At 41.7% G+C, this 14,623-nt stretch overlaps 1 protein-coding gene across 3 annotated transcripts in view; it reads left to right on the top strand.

Moving 5' to 3' along the window:
* PRUNE2 (prune homolog 2 with BCH domain) overlaps positions 1–14,623 on the top strand; it is a gene marked incomplete at its 5' end in the record, with an annotated part of 212,080 nt that overhangs the window by 61,247 nt on the left and 136,210 nt on the right. For 2 of the 3 annotated variants that reach the window (XM_081102943.1, XM_081102942.1), the window contains 2 exons: positions 1,181–1,333; positions 3,849–3,943. In XM_081102943.1, the coding sequence (XP_080959069.1) occupies positions 1,181–1,333; positions 3,849–3,943 (248 nt within the window). Of the gene's footprint in view, positions 1–1,180; positions 1,334–3,848; positions 3,944–4,894; positions 4,952–14,623 lie in introns of all 3 variants that reach the window. The other variant, XM_081102941.1, reaches the window with a different exon arrangement.

The raw sequence follows: 14,623 nt of genomic DNA, 5'->3' as shown, positions 1-14,623 counted from the left end.
TGTTCTGCCATTAGGGTCAATTTGCATATTACCTTTTTATTGTATAGGACTGTGATTTCTTCTTTTACCATGAGTTATTTGGAAGTGCATTGTTTAGTTTTCAAAGATTTGGAAATTTTCTAGGTTTTGTTTTATTATGATTTTCAGACTGTTCATGTGGTGATCACAGAATATAACTAATTGTAATGCTTTGAAATTTGTTAAGATTTGATTTATGCCCCAACAGATGGTCAATTTGAGTAAATGTTTCATTTGTCATCGTTGACAGCAATGTTCCATATATGTGAATTAAGTCAAATTTGTTGTTCAGGTTGCTCAAATATTCTACATCTTTATACACTTTTTGTACTGGTTCTTAGAGTTGGCAAGAGAAATGTGTTAAAATTTCCCATTGCGACTGTATATTTATCTCTCTTCATCCCATTTTGTCCATTTTTGCTTTACATATTTAGAAGCTATGTTATTAGCAAATATAAATGTCGTATTAAAAAACTGGATGAAGAAAGGGGACTTTCTCCTTCCAGCATCGTCTTACTGCAGTTGAAATGCAATAGAAAAAGCTTTATTCTGGCTGGACTTGGTGTACACTTTAAGAAATAAATAACGCAGAATGAGAGAAAGAGAGAGAGAGAGGTATTTCAGAGAGGGGGAAAAAAGGGAGAGAGAGAAACATCAATGATGAGAAAGAATCATTGATTGGCTGCTTCCTGCATGCCCCTCACTGGGGACTGAGCCCACAACCTGGGCATATGCCCCGACCAGGAATTGAACTGTGACCTAGTTCATAGGTCAGTGTTCAACCACTGAGCCATGCTGGCTGGGCTTACCATTATCTTTCATTCTGAAATCATGTAAAACCAACATTTACCATTTTTATGTATTTGTGTGTGGTGGGGAAAAGCTATATATTTCGTTCCTTTATCCATAAAACTCTGTGTCATAGAGCGTGCGATGGTCAGTTAAGTTGTAGAGATTAATATCCGGAGAAAATGAGAGAGGGCAGATGGTAACCAGTGGATTTTCTAAAAATTACCTCTTGAATGCTACACTGTGGAGGCCCCTGCTCCAGCAAGAAACGGGAAGTGGAAGCAGAGGTGGAGGGGCCAGCAAACACTGCTTTTCCTGGCCGCTTCCTGGCTTGGGTGGAACGTTTAAGGCTGTTTTTATTCCTGCCTTGTAGGTAGCATCCTTTTCAAGTACATGACCATGGAATCCGAGAAGATCTCAGAGAAGCAGGAGGAAGTCCTTTCCATCCTGGAAGAAAAGTTCCCTAGCTTACCGCCCCGAGAGGACATCATCACCGTGCTGCAGGACAGCCACCCCGGGGCCCAAGGTGAGTGACCGTCCCGGCTCTGCCGCAGCTCCGAGAAGGGCTGGTGTTGGCTTGAAGTGCCGCCAGGCCCCAGAAGGTGAACTTGACTGCGCCTGCGCTTTGTTCCCTGTTGCTCACACTTGTGGACAATTTCCAGGCACCTGGAGTCGGCTCACTTGGACGCAGGCAGCCTGCAGGCACCCTGTCCTCTGAGGCCTTCGTGTCTGGGTGTGTGGCTAACTCACATGCTCACCCCAGATGATGACATGAAATCTCCCTCCTGAGCAATATCAAGCACAGTGAGGTTTTGTAAATCGATTAATTTTAGAAAATAGAATAAAAGAGGAGACAGCTGAGTAGATAGAATTGGTCTCCAAGTCTAGGCTTTATCAGTACAGCAGATTCCCTGGATCAGTTGTTTTATAATAATAATAATAATAATAATAATAATAATAATAATAATAAAAATAGCTACAATCCATTGAGTGCCTAAGATACACAAGGTTCTGATGGCATTAACTGCATGGATTCCTCACTGAGTCCCCGAGACAACCCTGTCAGGTGCTGTTATTATCCCCAGTTTCTAGGGGAGAACACTGGAGCACAGAGAGGCCTCGTTGCTTTAGCATCATCACACACACAGCTGCCAGGTGGCCGGGCCAGGATTTATACCCAGACAACCTACCTTTGAGGTGCAAAGCTTTCTCCCTTAGTTTGGAATTGCTCAGGGGCAGGGCCTAAGGCAAAGCAGTTTATCAGAAATGTGACCCCAGAGAACACTGATAGGGGATGGAGTTAACTCCATGGGCAATCAGGCCTTCATCCAACTAGGGAGCCCTGGGAAAGAGTGTAAACTTGCACCTCAGGGTTATCCCACCTGAGGAGGGGCGAGCACAGTGGTGTGTTGGAACTTGTTCATGGGAGCTCCAGGAGCTGATGGTTACTTTCAGGGATTTTGTGAGTTGGTCGGTCTTAGTTTGGCAGCATGACAGCATTCGCTCTGTAGACGTATTGACACTAGAGAAACTGACAGATACTACGTGTACTACGCATTGGCTTTTGTTGCTGATTGTTTGACATTTACCAATATACCTGGGATATTGATGGCCACTCAGTCCCTGGGGCTGTCACTTCCCCCAGAGCAGCCTCTGGTGGCCAGAGAAAGCCCCCAGGAAAGGAGAGGCAGGTGCTGCTGGTTGAGCGTCATGCTGGGCTCACTGCTGTGGCAGTTGTGGGTGGGGCCCTGTGCGTGTCACACTCTCTGTTACCGACGCACCTGTGTGGCGATACGGTATGCATAGCTGCACGCCGGTGTGCATTTTGTCATTCATCTCTAAAACTAGGCCGAACTTTCAATGTCACATCATAGTCTATAAATCATTTCATACCACAGTATGATAGAGTGCAGCCTTTCAATCTTCGAGTCACAGAAACATATTTAGTACGTGTTTCCCAGACTGCTGTGACTGACTGCGTTCTAAACTGGGAGGAAGGCAAGTGATCAACCTTGGTGTCTTCATGCATCTGGGAAGGATGTATGTGCTGTGCTGGGCTTTCTGATGGGTCTTCTTCCCAAGAGGATAGTTCTAGTCAGATATACTAACCGAGGGCGAGGTTATTAAATGTCAAGCCAGACTCTTTCCTGTGTTTTGGCTATAGGCTTCATTGAAACACATTGGTCAGCCAACCACAACTATGCAATCCGGATCATTTCACCATTCCAGATGATTTCTCCCATCGTTTAAGTAATTCAGTATCTCCTATGTCAGAGCCGATTACAAGGGGGACCAGCTTAATTATGACAGTTTTATGGGTCACTTTTATAAAGTGCATTTTTAATAAAATTTTACTAGAAAACCTGGGGATCACCCAAATGCATCCAGAAAGCAAAGTATGCCCTTGTTAGGTATTATTTGGCTAGATTGCCAAGTAATGGGTATGATAGTTTTTGTTTGCCCACCTCCCTCCATTGTATCCTCAGGCCTTGTTTGCTCTGGGCTCCCTGAAGATTGTTGCCTTCTGATTGGGTTTGGTTAATGGGAGGAATTAGTAACAGGTGGGGCATGAGGGTCTCTGGAAGAAGAGAGAGGCTATCTTATTCCTTCCTGGCTCCCTGCCTGGTTTGGCGCTGTCTCCGGCAGCCCCTCTTCGGCAGGTCCAGACCAGACCTCTGCTTCCTCCCCGCGTCCCTTTGCCAGCCTCTGGGCGCTCACCATGGTTTATTCTCACTCTCAGTCCTGCCCACAGCTCTGAGTGTCCTGCCACTAAAGAATCTTCTTTTGGATTATGGGGGGTGAATTCTTTTACCTGCTGGGATCATCCTAAATGATGCAAATATTGTCACTGATGTGATTTTTGCCTTAAAATGTGTATGTGTGTGTGTGTGTGTGTGTGTGTGTGTGTGTGTGTTTATGATGGATAAAAGCATTATTAGTGGGGAAATATTGAAACTAACAGGATAAATAATTTATCCTTGAAATTACTAGAAAAAAAAGTTCCCCAAATATAACATACCGTATTCCCTTCTCATCCACAGGTTTAAGTATTGAACAGACAATGTTGAAGGACCTAAAAGAACTGACAGATGGAGAAATAAAAGTGGCCATCAGTACCGTGAACATGTCCCTGGAGGTAAGGGAGGGAATGCTTTTTGGCAATGATAGGATTTCCACTATGGCGTCTGAGCACCTGGGGTGCAGCGCTCTCCACCACATAAGTCAGTGTTCGGCTTTTGCTGTGAATTCTTCTTTGCAATAGGTTTGATTAGAAATGCAGGCTATTATTTGGGGTGAAAACACTATACTAAGTCAATGAGTGCTGTTGATTCATCTCAGTAAAACAATACCTCATATATGCACGTGTATGTGTGAGTATAACCTGTTTGATAGCAATAATTATACACTTGGTTGGATTCACTTCTGGTTTGCTTTTTGTTCTGTGTGCCGCCCTGAATTGTTCATACAACTTTTCGAAGAAAATAAGCTGTCCTTTGGCCTTTGTAAGCTGATTGGATACCTATCATTTTGGCAACCAATGGTGACATCTCAAGTATTAATAAGACCCTCCTTCCAATCCCTTCAATGAATGACTCAGAGTGCATGCTACTCTAGTCTTTGTGTGCTTCCTTGGTAAATTATCCTTTGTCTACTTTGGGGATTTTCAATGACTTGTGTGTTAATCTTAATTTACCTCACTAATGGGAATTATATTTTACAGAGGCACGCTTGTGCTGTGCAGAACTTTGTGTATTTCTTTATATTGTTACTAGAGGCCTGATACATGAAATTCATGCAAGAGTAGGCCTTCCTTCCCCCGGTTACTGGCACTGACTTCCCTCTGGCACCCAGGACCTGGCTTTGTCTGGAAGGTTGTCCTGTCTAATTAGCATATTACCCTTTTATTATTATTAATATTGCCTTGGTCAAACTACCCACCTCTGTCTGAGGCACTAAACTCTCAAGTCATATTGATGGAGATAAAAATTGCAGCATAAAAATTTGTCTTTGGTTTTAATTGTATGTTGCTATACTTTTATTTTTTTCCTCATGGTAACGGTGACTCTATCAGTAGGTATATTTCTAGGGAATAGCAGGCATGCATATGGGTGTCCACACCTCAGAAAACCCGAGAGCAAACCAGGTGTTGTTGGTTTTTTTTTCTGTGATTTCTTTAATGTATTCCCTGTTGATTGATATTGTAATTCAGTTCTTGGATCCACATGAGTACCAGCAGGCAACTATTGTCACTTAAGATAATCAGGCATGGTGGTTATATAGTGTCTCATAGTTTATAGAACACATTCTCATTGTATGTAGAAACTCAGCAGTTTTTATGGACTTTCAAACTGATCAGTGCTTCATATAATTAGATGTTGATGTAACTCAGAACAAGAAATACATGCAATTTGGGCTGTAGTAACTAGATAATCACCTCCAATTAGAAATCTGTTTTGTGTCTAAAAGTCCAAGGAAAATGTGGATCTTATAAGGGTCAGTAGCTCTGAAAATCATTTCTCCTAGTTCAAGCCTTAGGGTTTTCTTTCTCTTTCCTCCATCCCTGTCTCCCTTCATTTAATAGCATTTTATTAGGTTTTAAATGCCTTGTTTGGAATTTCATTCTAAATTAGCATAGAACATCTTGTAATTGCTTAGGAAACTGTTTGTAGTTAGCAAAGTACTTGAAGGCTATTAGCATTGTAGACTTACCATAGCTTTAATGTACCTTCATTTATATTACAGGAGTATACAAATGGCTTTGTCAGACATGCTAAACTGTAAATGTTTATCAAGCTGAAAAAGTGATAAAATGATCATCTTAATCTTGACAGTAATTTACACAGAGGCTCAGTAATTAATCAGGGGGTTAAGTACATCTTGGAAGTGCTGTATGATTTTCTGGGAAGATATAAAGAGGGTACACAGATTAAACTCTAATCAGCCGAATGGGAACTTTTCACTTGTGCAGAATGGGGATATTACAAATGACTGAGAAACAGCAAAGGAACTCGGTAACATTCTATATCTTCTCTGAAAGATGAAATGCACATTGTTTATTAAATCTGCCAGTTAGAAAAATCCCCAAGTTTAGGGCAGGGTTTGGTTTTCCCAGCAGCTTATCCTGAGATGCAGTGGCATTTCCCCATTTCCTTCTCTTACTTGACTACATTTCAGCATTCCTTTCCCATTCCCGGGTCCTCACTTTTTAAAATAGTGACAGGATCAACACTATTTTATTTTGTGTGTCTAATTGCCCTTTAACTCTAGATATATTCTCAAAGAAATAGTCTTAATTCCTGTGACTTTATAAGTCTCACTTGTTCTACAAAGTATGGTCAAGACCGTGTTACTTCATGATGATGCTTATAAGTTCTCCTTTTTTTTTTTTTTTTTTTTAATAACCACCCTCTGAACTCTTGCAAAATTTAGTCTAAGTGGCCAACTTGGGTCTTATACTGCACTATCTCTTTCATTAATTTGAACTTGTTTCATATATTTAATTATAATTAGACAATATTTTAAGTGAATCGAGGATAATGATCTTTGAGTTCTATCTCCCTTTAATTTCCTGGCCCAGTGCTGGACACATAGTAGGTATTTAATACATATTGTCTGAAATTTGTTCCTTTGATATCTGATTTTTATTTCCTTTTGAATTTAAATAGCTAGAAAAGTGAAGCCACCTCGCTGTGCATTTAAGTCAATCCTCTTTGTGGCTTCCCAATTCATTTTTTCCAGATAATTATGGCTGAAGGCTGACATACAAGTGAAGTATGGCCCACATATTTGTAGATAGTACTGCTCATCCAGCTGTCCCAAAATGCAAATAGTTAGCTGTTGTCATGGGAAGCAATCAACTGGAGGTCCCGGGCATGTCAGAGAAACGAGAAAGAAGATTCCTTACATTGTCAGCAGTCCTTTGCAATGCTGCAGTCCCACAGTTGTACACGTCATGGTCTTTATTTTCCTGGTGACCCAGTTAATTTTCTTGGGTAGAAATATTGAGAAAATTAGAAGGATTTGTGTCCTTGCAACATACACAGCATGTTCTTCGGATCGAAGCATTGGTTTGGGAGGTAGAAATCACTGCCTTTGACAGATGGTTGACTATGGCCCTCTACGTTCGTTATAGGGAGAAAGCTCCTCAACCCTTTGTCTCTTATTTTTATTGTAGCGTAGATCACAAATCATAGTTGTAACCTAATCAAGGTTATAGAAGTTAGAAGTTATCGAAAGACCTATCATAGAAAGGAAGTAATTATAATACTACTCAGTTTCGATGCTTTGCTCAATATATGAGGTCAGAATGAATGTGACTTTGAGGAGCAATGAATAAAAAAAATGGCCTTCTCAGAAACATGGCCGGGGGTTAGCCTTTCTTACAGACAGGACTTAGAAGCTAGGACCACGGAAAAGACGCTATAGTCTCATTTCACATGGCCTCCGCCCAGGGCATTCTGAGCCTGACTACAGCACACACCACATATTGGCCTCCACGTCAGTGATTATCATTGTACCCGATCCTGTGTGCCCTTCTCATTGCTTGCTAGTTTATTTATCAAAAGAGAAACACAGGTGGGTTTGATTCTATTTCAATCCTTCATTTTAGTGGTGAAACCATTATAGAAAAATAAAAGTTGCCAAAAACAAAATCCATTTTAAAAACTAAGAAGTATAAACATTAAGAATAATAAAGCCTTAATCAGAAAAAAAAAGAAAGACGAGAATTTATGGATATTAAAGCGTATGCTGAACTAGAACCCACTTTGCCTTTATTGTTTTGCCAGCAGGTTGAAGTGGTGATTGCACATCCTAGTTTACTCCCTAGAAAAACAGTATATTAAGATCTAAGGGGAAGAGAAAAATCTTTCCATTTGAATGAGGTCCCACTGAAGAAACTAAGGATGTGCCGGGTAGCACTGCATGAACGGTTCCCTTGCGAACCCCAAATAGGATTACGCCTCCTCCAAGCCTCTCCTGAAGGGCTTTTAGTCATTAGCACCAATCCTCAGAAAGAACAATGACCAGGCAATGACTTGATCCCTTTTTATTTTGCTCAATCGCATTATGATGTATTCCTGCATGCATACTGTGCCAGGCTTCTCAGGCTGCCAAAACAAAGCACCACAGGCTGGGTGACGTACACAGAAACGTACTGTCTCACAGTTCGGGAGGCTAGAAGTTTAAGATCTGCTGTTGGCAGGATTGGTTCCTTCTGAAGGCTCTGCAAGAGAGGGAATCCGTTCCTGCCCCTCGCCTGCCTCCTGGTTGTTTGCCGGCGATCTTTGATGGTCCTTGGCTGGTAAAATCATCACACACATCTTCTGCCTTCATCTTCACATCATCCCTAGGCATGTCTCTGTGTCCAAATTGCCCTTTATACGAACACCAGTCATTTTGGATTAGGACCCACCCTAATGACCTCATCTTAACTGTTGTGTCTGCAAATTGCCCCTATTTCCAAATGAGGTCACATTTTGGAGGTGCTGGAGGTTAGGACCTCAATATCTTGAATATATAAATTCAACCCATAACATACACTATTGATAAAAGTAGTCATTTTCCAGACAACTGAAAAGAAGAAAACTATCTGAATGAACCTGTTGCCTGCTAAGCACATCTTATCTACTGCTACCATGTGGTTTTATTTCAAACCAGTTCCTTTAAATGGGGATTTTCAACTCTTGAAATGTTGTCTCCTTTATTCCACCTGTTTTCTCTGCGGCTCTGCTGCACTCTCAGCCCCGGGCCTCCTCATGACCAGACATTGTCATTTGAAACCGGGAACGGAGCACACGAGCTGCATTCTGGTAGAGTGACTCAGACTGCTAGCGCGTTCTGCCCTGCAGAGGTTACCAGCCAAGCTGCACCCTGGAACACTGCAGAGGGGAAAATACCAGCATTTCCTCTTACCCTTCAGAGGCAGGCTGGAATGAATTCCTGAGATCTCTGTTACACTCCTCCCTGACAAAAGGGAACATTGACTCAGGCCACAGTGAAGCATCACTGGACTATTTTAACTGGTGATTTTAAGAGTGAGCAATCCACTGTACTAATTTTAAGCACTAAATGTGATTTCTCTTTGTTTGAGCTCTGATTTTTTAAGAGTTCAGGATGAAAGTACCTCTGAGTATTTACCTATATTATTTTGTCATAGAATGCATGGAAACACTTGGGGGGAAGCACTTATTATGTTTGATTAGCATATTCTTTAAAACACTAAATGTTTACACTGAAGGTGATTTTTAAAGCCAACTGGCCAACCAACAGAAATACATATAGACAGCCTCTCCTCCAGGTTCTTAATTAAGTGCCTCCATTTCCTTTTTTGGTCCAGGTCTGCCAACTGCTCCTTGTTAAGAAAGGAGTGAACATTTGATGATGTGCACTCACTGTGCATCAGAAAGTAGAGTAAGGACTTGTAAACATTATCTCATTTAATCCTCCAGCAACCCCATGAGGAAGAGGTACTATGATGATCCTTGCATTGGTTAAGATAGCTCTAGTTGCTGTAACAGATAAGTCTCAAATCTCAGACACTCAACAGAGAAGTTGTCCATATTTTGTTTATGTAGCAATCCAATTTGGTATTCCTGGTTGGGTGGCCAGAAATGATTCAGAGACTATCTTCAATCCGTGGCTCCCAGATTGCTTGCGGACATCTCTATCCTCGCTGCCATGATGAAAATGAGCTTGGAGGGCCAAAAGTGGGAAGTTCTTATGTGTCCAGTCTGAACATAGTATCCATCTCTTTGGCTCACATTTCATTGGCTCAGGTACACTGTCACATCTAACTGTTCTTCTAGCCATACTTCTCTTTAAATGGCCATTTATGTCCCTAAATAGAAAAAAAAAAAGCGCCTCAATACAGCTTTTCTAGCTTTCATTTTGCAGCAGAAATGTGACACATGTTGATCCAGAGTTTAGAGATCATTATCCATTGTGCAGTCTTTGGCATAGGGTAGCGTCCTGGTCCTCTCTCCTTCTCTCTGAAACACTGAAAAAAAAAAATGCATTGATGTAGAAGAGATGAAAAGGGGAAGTATAGAAAATGCAGAGCCTGCTCTAGGCATAAATTCTCTTCAGAGCCCAGAAACCCCTACTGACTTCCCTGGACAACTGTGCAGTGGGAATGAGGTAATGAGATCAGGTGTGATGATGACATGGCCTTATCTGGAGGCTGTGGGGGGGCTTTAAGTGATGCTAACCTAGACATGCCTGTTTGACTCTATGCACAGGAAGAAAGCTGTGGGAGGGTCTGCATGACGTTCTAGGAAGCTCATATGTGGTTCATTGGTAGTTAATGAACAGGTTAGAGTCCGTTTTCCATTTCATGGGCTTTTACTTGCTGCATCTCTAGTGGAGAATGGCTTTGTGTGATTTAGATTTACATGCAAACATGGGTGTGTATTACTCACTAGAGGCCCGGAGCATGAGATTTGTGCAATGGTGGGTGGGGAGTGGGCCTAAGCTGGCAGTTGGACATCTTTAGCGCTTCTGTGGAGGCGGCAGAGGTTCCCGCTACCGCCGCTATGCTTGCCAGCCATGAGCCGGCTTGTGGCTGAGCAGCACTGCCCTGTTGGAGTGCACTGACCACCAAGGGGCAGCTCCTGCATTGTGTGTCTGCCCCCCTGGTGGTCAGTGCACATCATAGCGACCAGTCATTCTGCTGTTCGGTCGATTTGCATATTACCCTTTTATTTAATAGGATTACCATTTCCCCTTTTCATTAGGTCCCCACCCCAACATGCTTGTGCAACCCCTTTTGCACCAAGGCCATGGAATAGAACAGAGCTACAATATCCTGACCTGGGGTTTTTGAGGTCCTGATGTGTTGAGTCCAATTTGCTTCCTCCTCACTGCCTCCTCCTCCTCAACATAAACAGGTGTTCCAGTCATGGACTGCTGTGTGGCAAGCCATCCTCAGAACCCAGTGGCTGAAAACAGATGATTAGCTCTTGTAGTTCTGTAGATTTATTGGGTTCAGCTGGGCAGCACTTGCCCAGTTTCTCACACTGTTGCAGTCAGATGGCGACCCACTGTGAGTTCCGTGGGGACTGTCACCTGGCTTGGGTTTCTCATAGCGTGACACTTAGGTTCCCAGAGTCCAGAAACCCCTACTGACTTCCCTGGACAACTGTGCAGTGGATGAGGGAGGGAGTGAGGGAGGAATAAAGGGAGGGAGGGAGGAAGAGAGGGAGGGACGGAGGGAGGAAGGAAAAGAGAGAGAGATAGGCATAAGAATGAACTTTCTAAGAGACTCAGGTGGAAGCTGCACTTCTTGTGACCTAACGTAAAATGCCTCAGAATATCACCTCCATCATATTCTATTGTTCATGCCAGTCTCTAAGGTCAGCCCAGATTGATGATAAAGGGCAACCAGCAGTGGTGTGCTGGGAAATGTTTAATGATGAGCTCTCTGGGGGGAGGGGGGGTTTAATCAATCTATCTTTCTATCTATCCATGTATCTGACATAAAGGATATATAGCACACAGTTTACAAATAATTTACTCTTTAAATTACATATAATCAATTGAATCTCACAGAATGAATTAGTTAATTTTTGTGCAACTCTTGCGTTGCCTTGATGAACAAGTGTTGTTTCCACAATAATGTAGCTGATATTTTTATTTTCTATAACAAGAAAGTGAAACGAAGATTTTTATCTGAATTTCACCTACTTGTCAACAACATGACTTCCTTGCTGAATAGTTTTCAAATACTAGAAGAACATGTCCTCGGGAGTTTTGGGGACATTTTTTGTGCTATTCATAGTGTGATGGCTAGACACACAATCCACTTTAAGTTTAGCCTGTGTAATTAACTTTTTCTCCATTACCTCCCTAAGTCTAGACAAAGTAAATTTTCTTGGTTAAGAGCTAGACCAGGGGTGGGCAAACTTTTTGACTCGAGGGCCACCATGGGTTCTTAAACTGGACTGGAGGGCCGGAACAAAAGCATGGATGGAGTGTTTGTGTGAACTAATATAAATTCAAAGTAAACATCATTACATAAAAGGGTACGGTCTTTTATTTTTTTTAGTTCACTGTCACCTTTGGGGAAATGGGCGTATTATCAGAAGGCATTTTGACTAAATTCATGTATCGCTGCATCTTATAGAAATAAAAATTGTACATTTGTAGACCTTCAAGAACAATCAGAAGGCAATCCTGTTTTGTTGAAATCATTTAGGAGGAGGAGATAATTGACCCTTTCCTTATGAAGGAAGTCAGGTGTCAATGCCCACCTTTCTGAGAAATGAGCTCCATGGTATTGGTAGAATTCAATGCCTCTCTTGCTATTGCCCTTTAATAAATGTTGCTATTTAGAAAGGGAATAGGTGAGCTTTGATTCTAGTCATTTTTATCATTTCATAAGATGACAAAGAAACCAGAAAACAGCCTAGTAAGTGAATTCATTCTCAACTTCTGCACTGCTGAGGGAATTAAGAAATAGCATTTCACAAAATATATCTGTGACAGTTTGAACTTTCTTCATAGTACACTATCGAATTCTCTTCTGCATCTTTCTCTATGAGAAGGGAACCCCTCAGGACATAGTGCTATGCTAGGATGACTGCTCTTTCACTCTGTAAATACATTTTCTAAGTGTACTATAATGTCATTTTGATGGCTTAATTTCTGGAAGGATTTGGCTAATTACATTTTTAGGAATGTGGTCAGACCAGTCTTAGCTGCCTGGTGTTACTTTTAATAGCAGTTGTTGCTTACCTATTTTCTCATTTCTTTCTCTCTCTCTCCTGCTTTCAGAGTTATTGTGCTGCTTTGGAAACCTGACCTTGGTTTAAATTAGTTTGTCTGTAATGCTCCTGTGAATGAAATGCAATATTTTAATAATTAATTACTACATCGTATCAACTTGTCATAGAAAAGCAGGCTGGGAAACAAAAGGAAAATTGTCCGCTTTGCTTGTGACAGAAGAAACATCTACAAAACAAAAACAGTGGATTTCGACTGTGTTAATCCCCCTTTCCCATCCTTGTAGGTAAAGGCTGAATTGGTTCCCTAAATAACAAGGATTCATTTTTTTGTACTCACTGAAATGAAATCATAATTTTATGCCAAATAGCCAGTGGCAATTCGGGGAAATGAAAAGACTCAAACAAAGGAATAATTTAGGGTAGTTACTTTCTAGAATAGACATCTTTTTTGTTTGTTAATCAATGGTGATTGCTAAGGTTGGCTGTGCTGAGCCTGTTTGGAGAGGAGTGGATTATTATAGGTCTGTGGTGCCGCCTAGTGGTGGAAAAAGGAAAAGGGTTAAGGGCTAGGCTGTGATATGGTAATTGTCTTTTCTTATTTCTTCAAAAGAATAATTTAATGCTCATTGTACTTAAGGATGGCACTAGAGTCCATACCCTGAATAATTCAAGGGAAAAATTAATATGATGGTAGCCAACATTCATTGATTGTTTACTATGTACCATACATTTTCTTATTTTCTCAGTGAACCTCCATGGCTACCCTTTGAAATATGTCTATTATTACTTTCATCTTATGAATGAACTGTAAAAAACTTCCAGAAAAGGTAGAATATGACATTAAGTATTTTCAGCTTTGTTTTGCCTTCCAACATTTTAGACTAGTATTTTTTTCCATTATTCCAATATGAAACCCAATTTTCAGTTTCTTCACATATGCCCTTGCCAAGCTCTTCCACTCTGTAAAAACCTGTGGGTGACTCTCCATTGTTCTGTCCTTTAAAGGTGATATATGTATTTCAGAGAGTGGAAGGGAAAAGGAGAGAAACATCCATGATGAGAAAGAATCATTAATCTGCTGTCTCCTGCACGCCCCCTACTGGGGATCGAGCCCACAAACCAGGCATGTGCCCTGACCAGGAATTGAACGGTGACCTCCTGGTTCATGGGTCGATGCTCAACCACTGAGCCACACCAGCTAGGTCAGGATGCTTTCTTTTTTATCACAAACCAGCCATCTTGTACCTACATGTCCAAACAATGACGCTTCCAATCTATACTACATTCATTAGCATCACCAGCTTAGCTTACAGCCCATTAGATTGGATGTGTATTTGGTACACCAGGGTTAAAGAGGAGTAGCCTTCTCCCCAAGAAAATTGTCAGAGTAGTGGATGCAGGAAGGAATACTTACGATAAACCCGATCTGGCCATGGGCAAGGGAGGGCCCGTGTGCATTTTTCAGAGATCCTGCCCACAGGGCTGACTTGAAATAAAAACAAAGCAGATCTCAACCGAGAGAAGTGGGAGGCAGAGCTGCTTCCTCAGGGCTAGGGAAGTGAGGAGTAGAAATGGATTTCAACTGTCCGGGAGCACAGGGCAGATAGGAGATGGGAGGTCAGACAGATCCATGCAGAGCCCGTGAAAGTAACCCACCTTTGAGAGCAGGAGCTCTAACAGAATTTAGGAACTTCAGAAAGTAACCGTGAAGGAATAACTTTCCTACTCCTTAGACCTTGTCTTACTTCCCTGTGCTCCAACTCCACTGGAGCCAGGAACTAGAGTTAGGAGATGAATGAGGAATAGAGCTGGGGAAAGAATGAAGAGGAGATCACATCCCCTCCCATGGGCTTGGCCTGATTTTTTTTACACAGGATCAAGGCCAGAATTAGCCCATGCCATGATACCACAATCATGCCTTGTGAGTCCTGCCTATTCTGTATATATCTATAGAAAACCATGAGTCACTGTCTCCTCTAAAGTAAGGAAGGTGGTCTTGTCCCTTCCCTCATTCCATATATTCCTCCCTGCCAGGTACTTGTTTCTTTGCGAATTCTTTCTTCTTTTTTTAAAAAAATATATTTTTTTTATTT

This window comes from Myotis nattereri, assembly GCF_964212035.1.
Source record: "Myotis nattereri genome assembly, chromosome: 12".
In the NCBI taxonomy this organism is placed as follows: Eukaryota; Metazoa; Chordata; class Mammalia; order Chiroptera; family Vespertilionidae; genus Myotis; species Myotis nattereri.
Note: the sequence above shows the minus strand (reverse complement) of the source record. Positions and strands in the feature narration are given on the sequence as shown.